Raw genomic sequence first — 22,177 nt, forward strand, 5'->3', positions numbered from 1 at the left:
ATACAATTACAAACTAGCAGACAACGTGTGCCACTTTGTAACAAGGAAGTTGGCTCAGCCGGGAGGGCACACCCATTTAGCATTACACATTAAGTGAGTTCAACTGCAAAAAGGTGAGTAAAAAAGTTCATCTGGTACGCATGACTCATTGCTCTTGTTACAGCAGACGGCTTGTGCTTTGTGTTTGTCCTTACATGACCTTCATGTCATCCTGTCAACACCTGTCTACACCATTTACAGCAAAACCACATCAGATTCACGCTTTTAAACATGTTTTTACTATGTTTTTATGTGCTTCGATGCAGCTCACATGTTACATTAAGTTGCAATAGATTTATGTATTTTTTAAAAGAGTATTGTAAAAGTTATTTTGGGCGGCACAGCGGCTCGGTGGGTAGCACTGTCGCCTCACAGCAGGAAGGTCCTGGCTTTGATTCCGAGGTGGAGCGATTCTGGTCCTTTCTGTGTGGAGTTTGCATGTTCTTCCCGTGTCTGCTTGGGTTTCCTCCGGAGCTCTGGTTTTTACTTAAAGCAGGTTACTAGTGTGACCATATATAATCCAAGAAATTTGGGTTAAGGGCCTTGCTTAGGGGCCCAACAGTGGCAAACCAGCAGTGACAGAGTCTGAACCAGCAACCCTTTGAATACTAGTCCAGTACTGTAATCGCTGAGCTGTCCTTTCGTTATTTGATTGATTGATTGATTACTTTACTGATCCCCAAAGGGAAATTGAAAGTGTTACAGCACTCACTCGCTCACTTTCTTAACCGCTTATCCAATTAGGGTTGTGGGAAGGTGCTGGAGCCTATCCCAGCTTTTCAATGGTCGCAAGGCACACAGTAACACCCTGGGTGGGGCGCCAGTCCATCGCAGGGACACACATACACACACCCATTCACTTATAGGGCAATTCAGTGCCTCCAATTAACCTGACTGCATGTCTTTGGACTGTGGGAGGAAACCGGAGCTCCTGGAGGAAACCCACACAGACACGGGGAGAACACGCAAACTCCACACAGAAAGGTCCCGGACCGCCCCGCCTGGGAATCGTACCCAGGACCTTCTTGCTGTGAGCCACCGTGCCACCCAGTGTTACAGCAGCAATTTACAATTATCACAAGCATCAAACAATGACATGACAATGTAGTACAGGATTTAAAAGTAATGTAATGCAAAAATAAGATATCTAAAAAATATAATAATATAAAAAAGAATAGAATATAAGATAAACACAGAACTAAAACTAAGGGGGTCATTTCTTATTATGCTTATGAATACATACCTATGTGTTTCTATTTATAGTGGTATTATTTGCACAAAAGTGTTTGAATATTTGTTTTCCCCAACTGTATATGTTTCGTTGCTATCCAACCCTGTGGACAGATTATCAGAGGGGCTGATAAACTGTATTGTACACATTAGTAATTACAGTCAGTTATTGTATACCTGCCTACTAACTGCACCAGGTGTTTTTTCGGTTTGAGGACCGGTTGCCAGGTTACGGCTGGAGTTCAACTGTTATGAATGACGAGTGTGGGGAGGTTAGGAGCTCTCTGATTGGCTGGGACGGTTCTGTCGTGAGAGGGGGAGGGCGTCAGTGAGGGGGGCGTACTCTACATGTGGGTGTTGCGCAAACGCACGCGATTGGCTAGATTTCGAGTTAGGAGTCGATACGGACGATTCTATTGGTGGAGAGTCGCGGTGGGCTGGATTTAGGATCGGGTCTGTGAACAAATGGAGCTCGGTACGCGTGTACGGCTCGAGATCAGACGGAGAAAGAGACAGAGAGGACCGGCAGCGAGACTCGGTACGTTATTGGCTCATCGGCTTCAGATCTCTGCCTACATCCCACCGGACAGTGCGGATTGTAACACCGCAGGAGTAAACAAACATCTAATCCAAGGAGATCAGCGCAAGTTCATCCCGAAACAAGCGGAATACTGAAGTGGCTCGCGAGTCCGATGGAGCGGCACGCCGACACGCGCAGCTGCACCGGTGCCGAAGCGCGCGCCCGCTGTCCAGATCTGCTGCACCCTGACCACTGCATGCATCTGTACATCCAGTCCACCACCGGCACCCAGTTTGAGCTCGCCGTGCCCTCAGAGGAGACGGTGGAGGGACTGAAGAGGAGACTTTCCCAAAAACTGCGAGTACCCAGAGACAGACTGGCACTTCTGCACAAAGACACGTGAGTGCCTGCGTACGACCCCCTGCATATAACAGCTACAGTCAGCAGTTTTTTTGTTTATTTATTATTAGTATAACGTCATGTTTTTACACACTTTGGTTACATTCATGACAGGACGGGTAGTTACTGGTTACACAAGATTCATCAGTTCACAAGTTTAACACAAATCAAACACATTCATGGACAATTTTGCATCTCCAGTTCACCTGACTTGCACGTCTTTGGACTGTGGGAGGAAACCGGAGCTCCCGGAGGAAACCCACACAGACACGGGGAGAGCATGCAAACTCCACACAGAAAGGACCCGTACCGCCTGGGCATCAATCCAAGGACCTTCTTGCTTTGAGGCGACAGTGCTACCCTGTTGACTGGGTCACTCAATCATTTATTTTCCTCATTTAAAACCCCTCCAGCATTGTGTTCTTTCCAGTTTGTGTGTTTATTCATATATTTCTCCAGCAATTCTGACCAGAATGGCAGTCAGTTCTTTAAAAATACATTTTTAAAACCTAATACTGCCTTTTAATAACTGTAATGTGGCAAATTTGCACCAAAAGTGTTAAAGTTGCACTAGAAAAAATTCAACCACTGGACCGTGCAACTTGCTCAGTAGCTGTCACAGTAGCTACTATTTCCCTTCTAGTATAATCATCAAACATTGAGCTGTCAGGGTAATGTTTGCTTTTAATGGTGTATGTTCAATAAATGATCATATAAAGGTATGCTTTACTATTACTAATATGTGCAATCTGAGACAAAAAATATGTAATTTATTTTTAAAACACTGTACTTAGAGCAAAAATACATTTTTGTGGTGGCACGTCAGTCATGTTTCCTGTCAGCTCACAAAACCCCACCACCTCTCACATTGTAGCTTTGGCTAACATCTGGCAAATCACTTATGGTACCTTTAAAACACTGCACACTCGGTTGTGAAATTACCAGTTTTGAAATTACCAGTGTTCAATGAAGTAATTTTAGTTCTAGTAGACTAACGGTTAAGCTTATAGAGCTGAGCATGCTCAGCCGTGCCACGTCTACAAGCTATAAACGCTATGTTATTTGACACATCATCCTATAATATAAAAGCAATAGCTACAGTATATCCACTGTGCAAACACCAAATGGCAATGTGCATGATGTGGCCTCCAGTAGTTTAGATAAAACTGATTATCTGATTCGTGTCACAGTTCACCAGATCATTAAAGATGATGTTTTCTTATCCTGTAAGCCTAGGAATTATCATGTCTGAGTTATCCTAAAAACCTGGGAAACCCTGACCGATGACATCACTGTCTCTGTATTAAGCTGGGACAGGATTCAATCCCCATAACAAAGCAGCTGCATAAACATACTCCCAGTACACTCCCAGTCAAAAGTATAGACAATACTGGGAATGGAGTGTTTTCCCTTTATTTACATGAGTCTGCCTTTTAAAAAATAATATATAGTCATCTTGTGTCTGTTGAGGGCTTAGGTAGGCTGATGGCACGGCCAAGACTTAAACTCTGGTGTCTGTGGTGTGGTCAGTGCATTTGTTTGCTGTGCTGCCTGAGAGTTGTGCAAATCATTGTTACCATTGTAATTGTAGGTTTTAAGTACATGTGTGTACTGTAATCTTCTTGGTTCTAGTGTTTCTTAATTACCTTACATCTGACACATTAATGTAAGATTTGGTGACCCGTCTGTTGGTCAAAGTAAAGAAACGTCTGTTGTCTGTTAAAGGAAACAGACAGCATGGAGCTTGCATGTGAACCTATAACAAAAACAGTCCTAATTGTCACTGTCCCACCTGTTATGGGCTGACGAAGGCTTGTTTTTTCACACTCCGATTCCGATGTAATAGATTTGATGTCAGCTTGTACTGGTTCTAATTTAATAATGATGTCCTTGCAGTATAGATTATGAGCTGAGATGCTGCATGCAGTTTGTCACAGGCTTAAATAAAGAGTTCCTTAAAATAGTTTCTGTCCAGTTCCTAAATGGTTGATGAGTAATGTCAGTCACACGCATTCAAGTTTGTAGCAATTCAGCAATTTAGGACAGTGTCACCCCCAACATTAATACTGAAGTCTAGGACATCTATAGTTACTTGTATTTCAGTTCTTAGTCAGACCATATAAAGTCCAGGTGTACGTTATAAGACAATAGAACGTAACTGACCACATTCATGAATGTTTTCTTAATCATACACTGAGTCTGGAACTGTCATATCTAATCTAAGAACACACAGCTGGTTTCTACATCAGTGGTACAGAAAAGGAATAACATTCAGCCTGGACTGTGTCAAACATACAAATGACGTAAGAGTTTGCCACAGGCACTTCAGTAAATGGTACTGAGGTGGAGTTTTTATAAACTGTTATAAATGCTGGGCTAGTTTCCCAGACTTTCGGGCTGTATGTCATATTGAACAAAGGTAACACTTAAGCTTTTGGACCTTCGTCTGGTAAAAGGCTTTTCCCCCTGGTTCATGTGAGATTCCTTCCATTGATATTTTCTGTAATGAATACTTAACTTGACTGGAAAATGTTATTTGAGTCTTTAACACTAAGCTTTTTATGGAATATCTTGCCTCGACTCTATTGTTACTCACAGTGACATAGTCAAGATGTCAGGATGATTGAATGTCAGGAGTGTTTTCTTATTGTTTAAGTCCTCTGCCTTTGTGATTATCCACTGATCACAGCTTCCTGTTACCCACCAGTGTCAAACTTTAAATAGAAAATAGCAAGACATGTTTGGTTGGCCAATTTCATTACTTTATGTACTGCTTTAGAAGCAGACTGCTTTCACACAGCAGAATCTGTATCAAACTGCCTCAAAGCAAAGCCTAGTCCATCATTTAGGATGACCACATATTGCTTCCCAGTAAACACACCCAATCTATTTTCACACATGGCCTGGCAATGTTTACACTGGGTCCAAATGGTCTGTGGTCATTGTCACCTCTGTTCCCACAGCTTCTTATTTATGGCAGACAAATTCCCAGTTAGTTATCAGTAGTTTGGGTTTCATATCTGTCCTTAGCGAAGAGACCACTGTTCCACATACGTTTCACTTGTAGAAAAATGTTTGTACTGATGATCTGAAGTTTCTGAAGTTTCTTTGATCTTCTTCTCGAGATCTATACAGAGGTTCCTAGACTATTCCATCGTAATGCTTGCGGCTTTAATGTGTGCAGATAAACTAGCTCTATTTGCATGGGCACCGAGAAGTCAGCAGCCTTTGTTCATTCCGATCAATAATCACCAAAAAGCACTAAAACTATGTTCAACTGTAATTAAAATATATTGAACATCTACTTCACAAGCTTTTTGTTTTGTTGTGCAGGAGACTGAGTTCGGGTCGGCTCCAGGATTTTGGGGTCACAGACCGAAGTAAGTTGACTCTGGTGCCATCGGTGGAGGCAGGATTAATGGTAAGTTGTAAAAATAGGAATAACTGGAAAATCTATGACTGTATTACCAGTTAAATGACAAATTTATTCCATCTACTCCATCCATGTTTGCTAACTTATTGATGTTTTTAACCCAGTCTCAGGCATCTAGACCGGAGCAGTCCATCATGCAGGCACTTGAGAGTCTAACAGAAACTCAGGTAAGGAGCAAAACATGAGTGACCGACACCCAGACCAGCACAATACACAATTCAGAGGAACAAACACCCACGTTACAGGCTGTTGCATGGCATTTCCCACCCGCAAACTCTTACTGAAACACAGGCACACCCACAGACGTAAACATCAGTCTACATGTGCACATACGGCATTACCATTTCACTACAGTACAACTAGCACTATAAGACTCTCTAAAAACTGAAATAATATGCTTGATGATGGTTATCTGGTCACCAGTTGAGGAGGAAAAAGCTGATATGTAACTAAATAACACACAGGTTTAATAAAATGCAAATTAAAAGTGCAAAAATACCATTACAAGTGTATATAAACTTTAAACCTGCACTGTATACACATTACAAAGCACAATTTCACTACTGTACAACGTACTACTGTATTTGTGATGTTTGTGTACGGTGTTGTATACTGTGTGGTGAGGTATAGTTTTCATATTGATTGTTTTGAGGTTCCTAAGTAATCTCCTTTGGTTTCATTTAAATGATCAGTAGCTTACTATCAATTAAAATACAGACAAGCTAAACAAGCAGTAGAGCTGCATTTTGTCATCATAATCTATAAAAACTGACTGGTCACATGACCAAAATTTGGAAACACCAGATTATCACACCCCTGTATGCTTGTTGAACATCAATCCATGTCCATTGATATGGAGTTAGTCCCCATTAACTCTAGTAGCGTGTAAATTCAGCTAACTGACTTCATGGAGGGTGGCATCCTAATACAGTGCCACATTGAAAGTAACAACGCAATTTCATTTTCTAATTCTGTTTAGTTTTTGTTTTATATGTTGAAGAAGATACAACCTAAGAGGGCTACTTAAACCCGTGCCTAGCTGGGTACGAACTGTGCTTTTTATGAATGTAGCTCTGTGTGTTAAAGTCAGCTCAGGATTTTCATGTAAGCAAATTTCACAGGGTGTGTGAGTCATGTTGCTGAGGAAATGGCAGTCTGCCCGTTTAAATGTCCGTGTGTGTGTGTGTGCACCACACCATGCAAGCCCAGACAAACTCCACCCACTGTGTAGTATGAGTAGATGAGTTTTGGTTTTGTTCTGTGTGTGTGGTCAGGTTTTGCTTTGTGTGTGTCTAAAACTGATCACCAGGGTTTACCTACTTACCTACTTATCACACACATACAGGCTGGGGATGAAAATATATAATTAACATATATTTGGAGAAACATAACTTGTACAAAAGGATTTGGCTTAAATAATTTGGGTCCACTTGTCCCCTTAAAGGTAAGTGTCACTGCAAAAAAGGACAAATTTATTGTGACCATAATCTCATCAACATTTGGTCACGTTTTTATTCTATTTATCGTACAGTTCTAGAGATGCGCTAAAGACACGTTGATCACAATACAATGGACCAAAAATACCTACAAAGATGCATTCTGTTTCCCAATGTAACTGGACACAGTCCCCGCTGGCAGGTCTATGTGTACAAACATTAACACATTTATTTTTACAAACACAACGTCTTATAAATGTATTTTAGTCATGTAGGGAAATTCATGCAAACATAATAGGTGTAATTTATGTGAGAGTACTCATTAAGCCCCTTTAATCATCGAGGGTGCACGTCCTCCCTGATCCCCTGCTTGTTACACCCTTGCAGACGCACAAGTGCGTGCATGTATGGTATTTTTAAGCTACAGATGTGGTTCGGTGCGAGACTCAGGCATCGCCTCTGTCAGGAGAATCTTCTTTGCTGCAGATATTTATAACCTGGAAATCCTACCCGTGTGTGTGTGTGTGGGTGCATGTAACCACTTGTGCATACCTGTATCTGAGGAAAGGTTTCCTTCAGTTTTACCTTTTTGTAGTGTGTTGACATGCTTGTGTATGTGCCTGTGTGTCTGCGCACACATGCAGGGGTGGGGAGTTCAGGAAGCATGTTTTTTTTTTTTTTTTTTTTTTTTTTTTTTTTTTTTTTTTTTTTGGTTTTTGCATATGCGACGTGACTGCTTTTTCCACTCAGACAGAGACTGAGACTAACCGAGAGTGCGAGTGCTAGAGCATCAAGGTTGAAAAAACTATTGTATACGAGTGAAAGTTTTCATAAACCCCTAGTGTCATGTACATTGGGGGCTTGTGGTTATCCTAAAAGAGGATATTCCCAAAAAAGAAGAAATGCTTCATTATATTTTGTGATCTGTCAGAATAGTTTTGTATTGATTTGTAGCTTCTCAAAAGAGGCAATTGACCAACAAATCATGTTGTTATGTTTCTCTTTCTGCCAATGTGGAGTAAAATTGAGCAGTCCAAGCAATTGAGGGTTAAGGGCCTTGCTCAAGGGCTCAACAGTGGGTTTAAACCAGCAACTTTCTGCTTACTAGTCTAGTACCTTAACCGCTGGGCTGCAATTGCCCTTATTAGACTGGCGCTCACTGGTCAATCGTTTGCTTTAAAAATGTGATCCTAACCAACAACACAGATCATGTGCTCAATCACGCCCTGGTAATTGGCCAACACAGATGGCATCCTGAAATGTCACGGGCAGGATGGTGGTACGCCTTTGTGTTCACCTGCAAAATAGCATTTACATACTCCTGCTTAACTCTCAATAAATGCTTTCTTACTCGATTCATCCCTTTTCTGTTCATTTTGTTATTGTTTGTAGAACCAGCTGCCACCTCTCTGTTTAGATTTAAATTCCTTCTTTCTCTTTCACACTTGCTACTAACTCAGCAGGAGATTCTCATTGATTCACAAAAGGCGAGCAGCTAAAACAGGCACTGAGGGAAGCATAGTGTGTGTGGAGTGTCTATAAAGATTTCCGGAAATATCGAACCAGTTCTCTGGTGATGAAATAAAGAACCGTGCTGGATCAGCTCGGCTCTTAGCAGGACTGCTCGATTTGATGTGATTGAGCCGGAGTATTGAATTTTCTTCATCAGTCGTAGTGAAACCCCCTTCCCCCTCCTCATGCACACTCTTAGAAACATCTGAACAAGCGTACGTCCACGGACACAAACGCTCCATACACAGTCCCAGATCTGTGCTATTGTACAGGGTGTGAATTAGGAAGGGCGTGATTTGTATTCAAACAGCCCCCCATATGCAGGCATGCTCCATTCAGCTTTGCTACATGTGGGTGGGTGCATGTCAGAGCTTTACTTCTATTGATCACCATATGGAGGAACAGACCGAACGGAGATGCTTTCCCGAGCTGATAAGATGAACACGCTGCTTCCGTGGTGAACCGAGTAGAGGGCAAAGATAATTTAATGACAGCAGCCGTGCGCACACACCTCAGCACGAACTAAATAGATTTCCTAGCTTATTGTATTTTCTCACTGATGGTCCTTTCTATATGGTCAGATAAGCTTTTTAAAGAGCCTGTGTTTATATACAGTGTGTGCATATGTATAAACTATACCTATAAGGTCAATGAGCTGCATTTAGCAGATGTTTCCTTATCTTTTCTATTGATACGTATTAATCTACAGGTAATTTGTTTGGATGTACAGTTTGGATATTTGGGTCAGCTTTAATCTTAAGTCCCTAGACAGATTTGTTAGGTTTTAAGTAGTGTTTAAATGATTTCAACACCACTGGTGTTGGTTTTAACACATTCTTCCCTCATACAGTTCAGTTATGTGAAACTACTTGTGCTCTGGTCAACTGCCTGTTTCCATTTAACACCAGTACCTGTAAAAGTAGGATGAATTCTACAGTGGTTGTGGGAAGATGACGTGCTTTTTCCATATGCAGCCACAGGTAACAGTAAACATTAACAGCAGTTATGGTAGTGGAATCAGATACTGCTACTGCTACTAATACTGCTGAGCTGGACCAAACAAATAAAAGGTAATTGTTAACAGCTGAGATCTTATCAACATTAATTGACAGCATTAATCAGAGCTTGTTTGGGTTTATTTGCTGTAACATTTGTGTCCAGAACAAGTTTGGATGTTGAGTAATGGAGATGCTATTGGGTTTGTTTGGGGAAATGGTGAAATGGTGAAATGGTGAAAAGGTTTTGTTTGTGGTCTAAACACCATTTGTGTTGGGTTTATTGGCCTGACTAGTAATTCTGTTGGTTGTTTTGTTTGTGAACCTGGAATTGCTGTTTGGTTTGTTTGTTGGCAGGTGATGCTAGTGGTTGTGGTGTAAACAGAATTTGTGTTTGTTGGTTTGAATAGAGTTGATATTGAATTTGTTGGTCTGTGTCTGTGCGAAGGGTGACTACTGATTTTGTGGGAATGGGGATGTGATTAGCATTTGTGTTACATTCATGTCATGTCCTGACTAATCCCACTATTGGGTTTGTTTGTTGGAATGAACAGGCTATTGGGTTTGTCATAGATTTGATATTGGATTTGTTAGTTTGAATAGTGCTGCAATTGGGTTTGTCGGTCTGAATAGAACTTGTTTTGGGTGGTCAGCACTTCAGTTTCTGAATCTTTGTCTTATGTAACAGTGGAAGCCCAGTACATCTGGTGTTTCAGCCACTGCCCTGTTTATTGCCCATCGTTAGATCTATTCCACAGCTCGGGAAATGATTAGGCTTTATCTCATTCTTCTGTTCTGCTCTCTCTCTTAGTGGGTAATCTGCAGTCCAAGTCTGCTATAATTGGAAATCATTGGCTCTTAATAGCACTGTGCAGGCAGTGGGAATTAAGGGCCATCTGTGTGGCCTCAGGATCAATGGTGAAACGGCCGTGTGGAGGCTCTGACCTCTCTCACCCTGGGTGGAGCTCAGTCATGCAGTTATTTACCTGCTGTAAATAAAGACAACCAGAGATACATGTCTAATCTTGTGTGTGAATTTGCATATTTGCTATGCCTTCCTGGCATGAGCTGTACATGACTGAGTGTTGATATGGGTGTGTGTGTGTGAGTGTGTGTGAAATGAGGTTTTCAGTGGGGGTTAGCTTGCCAAATCGGTGTGATGTATACAGAAGGGTCAGGGTCGTGATTATTTTTGGCTTGTTTTCGCTACACATCTTTGTGTGTGAAGTGGTCAGCATTGTGACTGGGCTTTCCCAAACATAGAGGGCATGAGGAAGGCTGGGATGATGGGGGAAGGGCTCTGAAAAATCTGTTCTCAGCTCTGTAAGCTTGCTAGTGGGATCCGAGCTTAATAGTAATTACCCTAATTAAAGATAGACCCGGTGGTGAGCTCATGATTTAGAAATGGTCTGCATAAATATGAAGCAGAGATCTTGTTCAGATCTGGGTATTGTCCGTTCATGTTCACGAGGGATGTAATAACAATGTTGTAGCATGATTACAGGGTGATGTGTGATAATTAAATGTTTGGTATAATGTGGTTCAAGATCTATGAAGGTAAAGCACTAAAGTGAGCAGAAGTAAGTCTTAAGAGGTTCTTGAAATGTCCTCATACCAGCCCTGATGAAGATACCCCTTGCAAAATTGTCTTTTTATACTTTACAGAGAATAACCTGGTCATGCTAGCTTTTAATAGGTCAAGTAGAAATAAGTACATCTCATTTAGTCAAAGAATGAAAACATATTCCAGTCCCACTTTGTTCATACCTTTTGCTAGGCTCAACTTAACGTTTCTATATCAGAGTTTCGTCCAACTTACTGACTGCAGGATCAGAAAGAAAAGATAACTTTGAGTTTTGCATTTGAAGCTAAAAGTTTGATGGTGCTAAGCTCTTTATTTCAGAGCCTTTCTTATATTTCCATCAAACAAAGACACGCTGCTCCATCTGACAGGTTGAACACCCCTGGCTCTGAGCGCCTCCCCGTCTCTGTGGTATTTTTCTCATCGTCTTTTCCCTCCCCCTCCCTCTCATTCTTTCAAAAACAGCCTTTAAGGGAGGGATGCCTGCAAACGATTTCTTTGAGCTTCAGGCTTTCTTAAAAGTTGCAGACACCCCTACCTTCCCCCAATGCCTTTTTTTTCCACTTGCTGCCTTCATTTGCAAACGTAGACTCACAAGCATACACCCACGTACAGTGTTTTCCTTCGCCTCCATCTGCTTCTATCATGTCGTGTGATCTGCATACCAACAGGCCTTCTTAAAGAAGCAACCCAGACTTTTGGCTCTCAGAACTCACTTGTAAGGGACGAAACAACTCAAAACACAAAAGCATAGTGCACACTCTGCGATTTTCAGCACTGCTTTTTCACTTATGTTTTTTGTCGGAGATGCCTGCTTTGAAAGTTCCTGCTTTGTCAGTGACCAGACTTCTTCCAGAATCGAGAGAGTCCCTGTCATTAAGCCTCAAATATTTTCAAGCATGTTTAAAGTCTGTCATTTAGTGTTCACTGCTCAGTAACTAATCAAAGTCCCAATGATTACAAATGACCAATGGAACATCTAGAAAAACTATGAATGGGTGTGAAAAAATATACATATATTTATATATAAGCGCTTACCACTGCATGTTTCATTATGGTTATAATATCCAAAACTCACTGTATCTGGCTGCATGTAAAGCAGTTGAGTATAAAACAGTAGGGCAAAAGTGCTGCCCAAATCCCAAAGTATTTACTAAATAGTGTGCTAAGTTGTTTTTATGATCATTGATGAGGTTAATATTGTCATCACACTGCACAGTAATTAGAGGGGAGTTTGAGACTAACCTAACCAGCTAAGTTAACCAGTCAACTCTGGTCTATGTGCTGATTGACAGAAGTTTTGGATACTGTAACTAGTGAATGGTGAATTTTTGCATGTTCCCTGTAAGACAGCCCTCATTCTTTAGTGTTTGGTTGACCATAGACGGTTTGACCATACAGTGTATTAACAGCTGCTCCTGCTGGCTGCACCTCTAGCACATTTCTAATTGATTTTTTTTTTCTCATTAATACTTTAAAGAAGTACTCCAGGATAAAATACTACAAGAACAAAGAGTTCATTTCATCCTACTAGGTTTCCTTTAGTTAAAACCCTTAAGCTTGGTCTGTACTGCACACTTATGAAGGATTGCGGTGGGTATTGTTGCACCGTGTACTGTATGTACAAGCAGTATTTACTACACAAAGAGAGAAGACGTCAGCGGATGTGAAGGCTTAGAGTCCGTCTTGTGAAAGGTTACTGTGGATTTTGCTGCCTCCTCTTGTTTCACGCTCCGCCCAGAGCCGTGACTGATGCTCAGCGAATACAAGAGCCATCAATCAAACTTAAAGCTGCCTGCCCACATACAAGCTGAATAGCAGATACAAACACGTATTCACACACCTACACGTGGGTAACCTTTACGCTTAAGGTTCCCAACAAACTGTTCAACTGGAGGAACCAGCTGTTATAATAGAGAACTCAATTCTGTAATGTTTGGACATTTATTTTGTCTTACTGTTACTGATTAGGGTCATTTTCAGTCACATCCTTCACTCGCATCCTTATTCTCTTATCACTACTAGCACATGATCTTTCTATAAACAAACTGATTAGTGCTCAAACATTTAAATGTCATCCGAGCTGAAATGGCTCTGTTTCTAATACTCTGCACATTGTCCAGCATTAGTCACACACATACCAGCTCTTGGTATTATCTCTTTTTCACTTTGTATGCCATGTTCCAGCCCCAAAGAGAATCAAGTTTTGATAAGCGTTACTAAACTGGCGCTGACTTTACCCAGGGCTATTTGAATAATCTAGTTTTTTAAGGGCCTAATATGTTTTATTAAACATTACCAAAACAATAAATCTCAATTGCTTTAGGGCATTAAATGAGGGATCTTTAAAAAGCAATAATAAACAGCCAATTAATTTATTTATCTGTGCCAGTGCTCCATTCACTGCAATGTTTTACATGTGAGTTATCTCCCAAACTCCTGTGTGTTGTAAGAAAAGAGAAGTTACACTAACGTTCCTCTCGTCTCTCCTCCTTCCCCAGGTCAGTGACTTCCTGTCTGGCCGCTCACCGCTCACGCTTGCCCTGCGAGTCGGGGATCACATGATGTTTGTGCAGCTGCAGTTGGCCGCCCAGCACTCGAGCACTCAGCAGTGTGCTGCCCGAGATCCTTCGGGAACGACCGGTACACCCACCGTGTCCTGCGGGGGCAATAGTGGGCACCCTCATATCACACCCGCTGTGCACAACCAGAGGTCGTCGGCCATGCACCACCAAGCTCACCGGGCTAATCATGGTCAGCATGCTCACTTGTCAACTCCATCTAGTCCTACACTCTCTCCAAGCTCTGTGCGTTATCCTGACCTGGCTACTAGTGCTTGTAACCCTGGCCCCAGAGCTGCCTCGCCTTACCAACAGGTAATTTTCATTAGTATTGATAGTATAAAAAGTAAAAGCATAAATAGTATGTAAACATTTGCATTTATTGGTGTATTTACTGCATAATATTAAGAATAGAGTTTTATACTGGTATCTTGAAACGCAATGTCAATTGGTTCTGGGAGTGGCATTGAGTTTTAAGGAGTATAAGGATGTATGGGGAAACCTGTTAATGCGTTCTATGGTTGGGTGGAACTGCATATATTTTAGGCTAATGTAAAATACTGGGGTTGTTTTTGACACTTATACACTGAAAATAACACTGATATAAAAAACACTAAAACTCCATGCCCTTCATTTTCAATTGTATTTCAAAGATTTTGATTACCTCCTTGCTGCTGGGTTACTTTCTCTCATTATCTGTTTCCTTCCAGCCCTCTCAGCTTTATTATAATTTTCTCTTCAGATGAGAAACCACTGATCAGCCTTTATGTAATGTGTCAAAACATCTCCCTAATGAGCAAGGTGTCTGCATGACTTCATCCTTAAACTAAGGAAAAATGCATTAATGCACAATTTGGATCTGTGTGCCTTTTCAGGGCGACTGTGGGACTCAGAGTTTCAGTGGGAGCTCCAGCTCATGGCCTAGTCATAAGCCGGGTGCAGTGATCGAGAGCTTCGTTAATCACGCCCCTGGGGTTTTCTCCGGGACCTTCTCAGGTAGCACACTTCACTACACCTAAAACCTACACCTGATTCTAAAGTCTAAGACTGAAAGTATTTTAATATAATATTTCTCTACCTCTTTAGGCACTTTGCACCCAAATTGCCAGGACAACAGCGGCCGTCCACGCCGTGACATCAGCACCATCCTGCAGATCCTTAACGACCTCCTGAGTGCCACACGTCACTACCAAGGCACACCGTCCGCCCTGGCCCAGCTCCGATGTCATGCCCAAAGCCCCGTGTCTCCTCGGGCAACACCGCCGGCTTCACCATGCCTGCCCCCTTCACCCACCGCTATGGAACTCCCATCAGCGACATTCTCACCATCCTTACCTACCTCAGACAGACCAGTTCTTAGCCACACCCGGATGACTAAACTGACTGGTAAGTCAGAGTTAAGATGTAGTCACATGCACAAAGATTATTTTCTTCTCATGCTGGAATAGGGCGACACTGACCAGTCTGGTGGACTCCCATGCAAAAAACATGTTCATTCAGGTTACCAGCAACAAACTGTTTAATTGTTCAAGCTTTAGATTGTCAATTTTGAAGCAGGAGCTTTTTGTGTATGACACGCTACTGAACACATGATTATGAAGCTTGTTTGACTGTGGAAAGTCACGCCTGTGTTCCAGCAACTAATTCATGAAAGACTTTTTTTGTGGTTTTCTGATTTCATTTGACCATCCAAAAAGTGCTCCTAGTACAATGTGGGTATTATTCAAAAATTTAGTTAGAACACATAAATTTTCCCCCTCAGTTGTGAACAATGAGAAATCCAAGCCCCTGATGTTAAGAATTGTGTCTGTACCTTATATATTATTTGTCTTAAACATTTTCTCAGCTGTTTTTATTTCACTGCTCCAAATCTCTAACCTCATCTGTCAAACATGTGCACAGACTGCCTGCCAGTCTGCTTTTGCCTTATATGGAGCACACGCGCACTCATATACGCACACACATAAGCTCATTGCTGACAGACTGTGCATTGTGGGGGCGTCAGCAGGCAAAGCACCATAAAGCTTCATTCCTAAAGTGTTTGAGTCGTATTTGAGCAGCTCTGTGGTCAACAGTGCATTTAACCCCAGACTTCAGGACTGAACAGACTTTTTTTTTTTTTTTACTCACACACAGGCAGACTGCAAAATGGGAAGAGGAAGGTCTGTTTTTTTACTACTGCGAGCTCCACACACACCTCCACACACACACACTCACACGTGAATGGGCCCTGAATGGGCTGTGACCCATATCCGAAGTGCTTGTGATAATCTTTTCCACTTGCACATGCATACAGATGGGTTACCAATTAAGGTTAATACCCACTGCAGTCAAAAGCAGGTCAGCATGACTGACCAGAACAGCTTCAGTCTCTGAAACTGTACTGGGGGTGGGTTACAACATTCTTCCCAAATGTATTTATTTGGGTAGGTAGGTAGCACATAGTGCTTTTGGCTGCTCCAGTATTTAGTGGTCGCCACAGCAGATCTGGTCTGCATACCAGACTTTTTTTCCTGATGCAACCCTTCTATTTCTATCCGGGCTTGGGACCAGCACCAGGAGAGCACTAAGTTGGCCTCCCAATGGCTAGGCTGTTTCAGCCAAGGATGACTTGCCTGACAGTCACTTTTTTCAATGTCTCTGCACACAAGTGCCCATGGTTTATGTACCAAAGATCTTACTTGGATCTTTTTTAGTCATCTTAATTGTGAATTGTGCCAGTTTAGCATTTTCATTCATGCCACAGGACATTGTTTGGCGTCCAGTAAAAGCCTGGCATCAGGGTGAGAGTTTTTAGGGGCTTATTTATGTGCGATCACACTGTGTGTGTATATGTGTGTGCTTGCAGTGGAAACATGCTGATAAAGTTTAAATGATTCATGAGCTGTGCCAGGCCCGTGGAAAGAACAGACCTTTTTCTTCTCCAGTGACCCGAGACTGCATCCTGTCTTCCGTGCTGCTCTTGTCCTGCGGCACACTTACATTTCCAGCATGCTCAGTGCTCATGCATGGTTTTGATTACTAAAGACAAAAAAGTGCCATAGGCTAACACCTCTCACCAGTTCTCTTTTCTGTATACACTTATACAGGATCTCCACTGTTTAAGACTTGCTCCTACTGTTGTGTGGCATGTTTAATAATGAAAGCAAAGCTGAGTGGGTATAGTGTGGAATTCCTTACACTGAATGTTGGGGCAGCCTGATGCCAAAACCTCATAAAACATAAAACATGCTCCTGAAAAAAAAGCAAAGTTCATCAACTGTGCAATGATGCACGTCCATCTACACTTTACTGCCCTATACAAATATATAGCAGTCGCTATAAACAATTGTTAATTAGAGTAGACAGGAATTTTATCCCCTTCATCCGGAGAAAATGGCTAAATTGCTGCCAGCTCATGGCCACGGATGGCCGATGGCATTAAAAAGGATTAAATTCCCAACCCTTGAAACATAAGGCAATTGCTTTTAATATTGCAGCAGCATAACATTAAAATAATTCTCTTTTTCCTCCAGGTGAACCATCCAGGCAGACTGAAAACAGGGCGACACGCTGTAAGGTGGAGCGTCTGCAGTTGTTGCTCCAGCAGCGCAGACTCCGGAGACGGGTGCGGCGAGAGCCACGCGCTCCCTACCACTGGCTGAGCGATCGCAAAGCAACAAGGAGCCACAGCAACAGCAGCCTGAGCAGCGACAGCTCCATCGATCTCGACTACGATGAGACGCTCTGGAAAAACGAAGTCCAAGCTGACATGGCATCAGAGTTCGTCGTGGCCTGAAAAGGACGAAGAGATTAAATACAGCTGAAAGAAATTGTGATTCTGATGGGGGGGAAAGGAGCATGCCTGGCATTGGTGTAATGCTGAAATTCATGGCACTCAGATGGTTTGTTTTGACGACAAACAAGCAGTAAAATTGGACTAGGAGGAGTTTAAAAAACAAGCATGAATTCTCTGAGCTCTGGAAAAGTCGACACTGGTTCATACACAGTCATTAGTTTCGGACACTATTACACTTGCTCACTGGACAGTCTTAATGTTAATGGTGGTGGTTTGATGTTCAAAAATGCGTCATGTAGCAGTACAAAGCAAGAATTCAGGTGTTTGTCTCCAGTTGATTTCATTTTGCACACTTCCTGACCTGTGAGCATTAACATTTTTTTAATTGCTTGAAAGTCTTGGTCAGAATGACCCCAAGAACTTAAAAGCTGACAAATTTAAAGCATTTATTACAGACACTTTGTTCTCTTGTTTTTATTTATACCTGGAGCCACCATTTATTCATTCTGTGTACTGGACTGTTTTCTGTGTTTCTGTATCTGCTGGTTAAAGTATTAAGGTCATATCACAGTGCCTCTGTTTACCACGTACGTCATTGAACTGAAGTGTCAGAAAATCATGTCTGGATATTTTTTTGCTGCTACGAAGGAAGAGCAGAAAAGACTCCTGCTGTTTAGGTTTTGGTTTCATTTTAACTGATCAATTTTGGAAAGATTTGGGAGTAGCATGCTTCTATTGCAAACAATGTCCTTTTTAAATTACGTCTGGCTCTGTAGCATCATCTTAGTTTGGAAAAAGGAGGTGGGAGTTTTTATCTTCCCTGCAATTTAAATATCCATTTTGTTAATAACTAGTATAATAATAATAATAATAATAATAATAATTAGTATTAGATATCAAAACAATATTTTTATTAAAACTAAATTTAAGAGTGTACTTAAAAATACAGAAATGCAACTGTAACTTTGAAATTGCTTAGATTTTGGTAGTATCATGCTATCATTGCATTTTTTTTTATCTCCCCTGTAATAAAACTATTACATTTAGACAATGACATTATTGTGGTAAGAACAGGTCTTTGGCCAAACCTTTGTTTGTTTATTCATTAGCTTTTAAATATAGAGAACATTATTGGATCGTGTCCACTAACATTTACTCATTTGGCATTATCTGTGATACAACTACGTATTATAAAATTTCTATAAAACTAAAACTTGCATGAGATGACATTAATATAGAACAAGGCTTTATAAATGTTTATTGTAACAGTCCCTTTAACCATCCCGTGGAATAACCTGCACCCTTTTGACTGCTTATCAGATCAATTTTTCTGAAATTAGACTTACATTGTGATTATGCAAAGTAAATCCAATCCAATCAGACCGAGTAAATGCTCTAGAGAGTCTCAAAGTTTTTCCTCTAAGTTTTTTTCCTCTTAACACAGCAGCAGACATCTGCCCTGATAATCACAGCAATCTGGACTGCAGTCATCAAACCACAGTAGCTAAATTTTCTGGAGGATGAAAAGGAAAAAACAACAACATGGCTGATCCAGATAAAACTAAATAACAGACTAAAATCTACAGAAGGTGTAATTACAAAAAATTTCAGTGTAAAAATAGGGCTACTTTTCACTTATACTTCGGTACATTTGTTTTTATGCCACATCTTCTGTAGGAAATTGGCTTTAAATGGCTTTCTTTTAGGCATATAGTGCACTATATAATTTGTGGAGTGCCATTATACTGGTCTATACAGTATGTAGTGAACAGGATTTCTTATTAAAACAGCAGATTGATTAAATGAGAAGCTACATTAGTCTGAATATTCAAAATGCCCAATTCTTTAATGAGTTTTTCTTGAGTTTTAAAAGATCTTAGCAAATCTTTGCTGCGATGTATCTTAAAATTCACAGAAACGCAGTAAAAAGGTGCAGGCCCTGAAAACTGAAGGTGTAACTTGCTTGTTTTCTCAAGCACATACATATAAGATTAAAAAAGAAACTGGTATTAGGCAAGTGCGCCTGAACAATGTCCCTAAGATGAAAGGAACAAAGACATTTGTCACCTGTCCAGTCAACCTCTCGTGATAGAAAATAATGGGGAGTCTGTTCTGTTCTGTTTTTTTTAAACCTGATTTAACGACTGTCAAGTGTCTCTGAGCTTTTGTTCCCTGTTCATGTGTCTTGCATCATAAAAACTGTATGTAAACCTGTCTGTAAACCTGTACAAATGTACGAAAGAAACGAAACAATTTTACAATGTCAAATGTCTCAGCACCAAGTTCCCTCTTCGGTTAGCAGGATGCATGAAATATAATTAATGTTAGATTGAACTGATTGCGTAGTAAATTAGGAAATATGTGTTCGGTTGAGATGTTGCTTTTAAGGCTGATGCTGTGCCAGTTTTCATTCATGCTGCATTTTCATTGTCTTGTGAACTCACAGGTAAGGAGCCTCCGCTTGTGTAGCACATTTTTTATAACCGTTTTAATTTATAAAGCCGATTTGGTAACTGTGAAAAAATTATCTTTGACATTTGGTTTTGTGTGTTTTATCCCCTTATTTCTAAAAATAAAAACTGGTATTGTAATAAATAAAAATACAACTGATTTTTGTTCATAAGCAATACATTTCAATGTGGCTTGCTGTAAATTTTTTTCTTTTGGTTGGTTGGTTTTTAGGTAATAAATTTAAAACAAATTTAATGATGAATTTTTTTGTGTCTATTTTGTCTTTTTTGCACCAACACAAATTATACAAATTATGATTGCTACTATGGAAAGTACATCACAATAAAATGATTAAATGTATGAGAAAACTTGGTCATTAGCAAACTGTACCTGCAAAACATCACAATTTGGAGTTAATTCTGGAACAAAACTGCAGGGATTTACTTTAATTCAGCCACCCATGACAGTAAAGTTAAAAACTGATGTTCTGTAATAAGACCTGCCTGCGTTTGATGTTTTAATTCATACCAAAGACTGGTATGGATAAGACTGAGGTCAGGTTTCTGCTTTTTACAGAACAAATTCATTATTTAGGTCTCTTTATACATAGTGGCAGTATCACTGAAATGTAAATAAAAAGTGCTCAGATAGCACAGATTAATTACTAAGTTGAGAAGTTGTTGTTGGCAATTAAGATGGTACAGCAAAAGTTAGCTCAATTCCCAAGGTAAATTGTCTTCAATTCTCTGGTGTTACAAGGGTACCTCTGATGGACCCTCAATTTCAAAATCCTCTATACAAAATTTAAGTTAGATTGGCTAAGGTCTGCGTCTTCATTTATTTTTAAAAAACTAGTCAAGGTATTTTTCTATATTGAATTGATTACACATTTTTTATTCTTTCATAATGTATCCCAGTGCATTTATTTTGCCTTCGATAATATTTAATAGCCCACAGAAACTTCACTGTGGGTGTGGTGTCCTTGGAATCATATGCACACCTTTCCAAATTATTGCCAAGTAGTTTTATTTTTGTTTAATCTAAACCTTGTTCTGATTAGATGCAGATATAATATTTTTGCAAAGGCGATTTACATAGGATATAAAAAGTAAAAGATTGGCAGTTTATTATTATTCAATATTGAACTGTTGTTCCTGCTGCTATCAGGTTATCCTGTAACTTTTTGAAAGATACTGCTGATATCTCTTTTACACCCTTGTTAATTCTTTGTTAGTCCTGCATGGCACACCTGTCCAGTCCCTGTTTGCAGTAATTTATTTTCCACATGCAGGTGTTTGCTTCTCTGACGTTTCCCATTTGTTTGTAACTATTTTTACTGTGGGAAGCTCCTCCTTACCTTTTTCATGATTGCTACTCATTAGTTAAAATCTTCCCAATTCTTGGTCACGTTTTTAATTATGAAATCAGGTGCAATTTGCATAGAGACATTAATATCTAGATTTGTATTTATTTAATTTCTACATTTGAATAAAGTGTACAGTAAGATACAACTTTTGAATTAGTTTCCTGTGTTGAACATGCTTATAAATACTTTTTGTAGTACAAAGATAAAATTATTATTCATTATTTGTGTAAATGTAAAATGGCAAAAACAAAAGTGTTTGGATATTTCTTTACCCATATACAGGGGTTGGACAAAATAACTGAAACACCTGGTTTTAGACCACAATAATTTATTAGTATGGTGTAGGGCCTCCTTTTGCGGCCAATACAGCGTCAATTCGTCTTGGAAATGACATATACAAGTCCTGCATAGTGGTCAGAGGGATTTTAAGCCATTCTTCTTGCAGGATAGTGGCCAGGTCACTACGTGATGCTGGTGGAGGAAAACGTTTCCTGACTCGCTTCTCCAAAACACCCCAAAGTGGCTCAATAATATTTAGATCTGGTGACTGTGCAGGCCATGGGAGATGTTCAACTTCACTTTCATGTTCATCAAACCAATCTTTCACCAGTCTTGCTGTGTGTATTGGTGCATTGTCATCCTGATACACGGCACCGCCATTGGATGCACATGGTCCTCCAGAATGGTTCGGTAGTCCTTGGCAGTGACGCGCCCATCTAGCACAAGTATTGGGCCGAGGGAATGCCATGATATGGCAGCCCAAACCATCACTGATCCACCCCCATGCTTCACTCTGGGCATGCAACAGTCTGGGTGGTACGCTTCTTTGGGGCTTCTCCACACCGTAACTCTCCCGGATGTGGGGAAAACAGTAA

The 22,177-nt window shown here is 40.6% G+C and overlaps 1 protein-coding gene across 1 annotated transcript; it reads left to right on the forward strand.

The window, feature by feature from the left end:
• The first annotated feature begins 1,620 nt into the window (after positions 1 to 1,620).
• Positions 1,621 to 20,198, forward strand: LOC134302543 (midnolin-like). The gene is made up of 7 exons (XM_062987678.1): positions 1,621 to 2,188; positions 5,522 to 5,609; positions 5,726 to 5,788; positions 13,648 to 14,022; positions 14,583 to 14,703; positions 14,794 to 15,093; positions 17,223 to 20,198. Exons 1-7 carry the CDS (start codon positions 1,962 to 1,964, stop codon positions 17,483 to 17,485), a joined length of 1,437 nt encoding a protein of 478 aa, XP_062843748.1. The 5' UTR covers positions 1,621 to 1,961; the 3' UTR covers positions 17,486 to 20,198.
• Positions 20,199 to 22,177: the final 1,979 nt, after the last annotated feature.

Source organism: Trichomycterus rosablanca, chromosome 25, assembly GCF_030014385.1.
Source record: "Trichomycterus rosablanca isolate fTriRos1 chromosome 25, fTriRos1.hap1, whole genome shotgun sequence".
NCBI classification, from domain to species: Eukaryota; Metazoa; Chordata; class Actinopteri; order Siluriformes; family Trichomycteridae; genus Trichomycterus; species Trichomycterus rosablanca.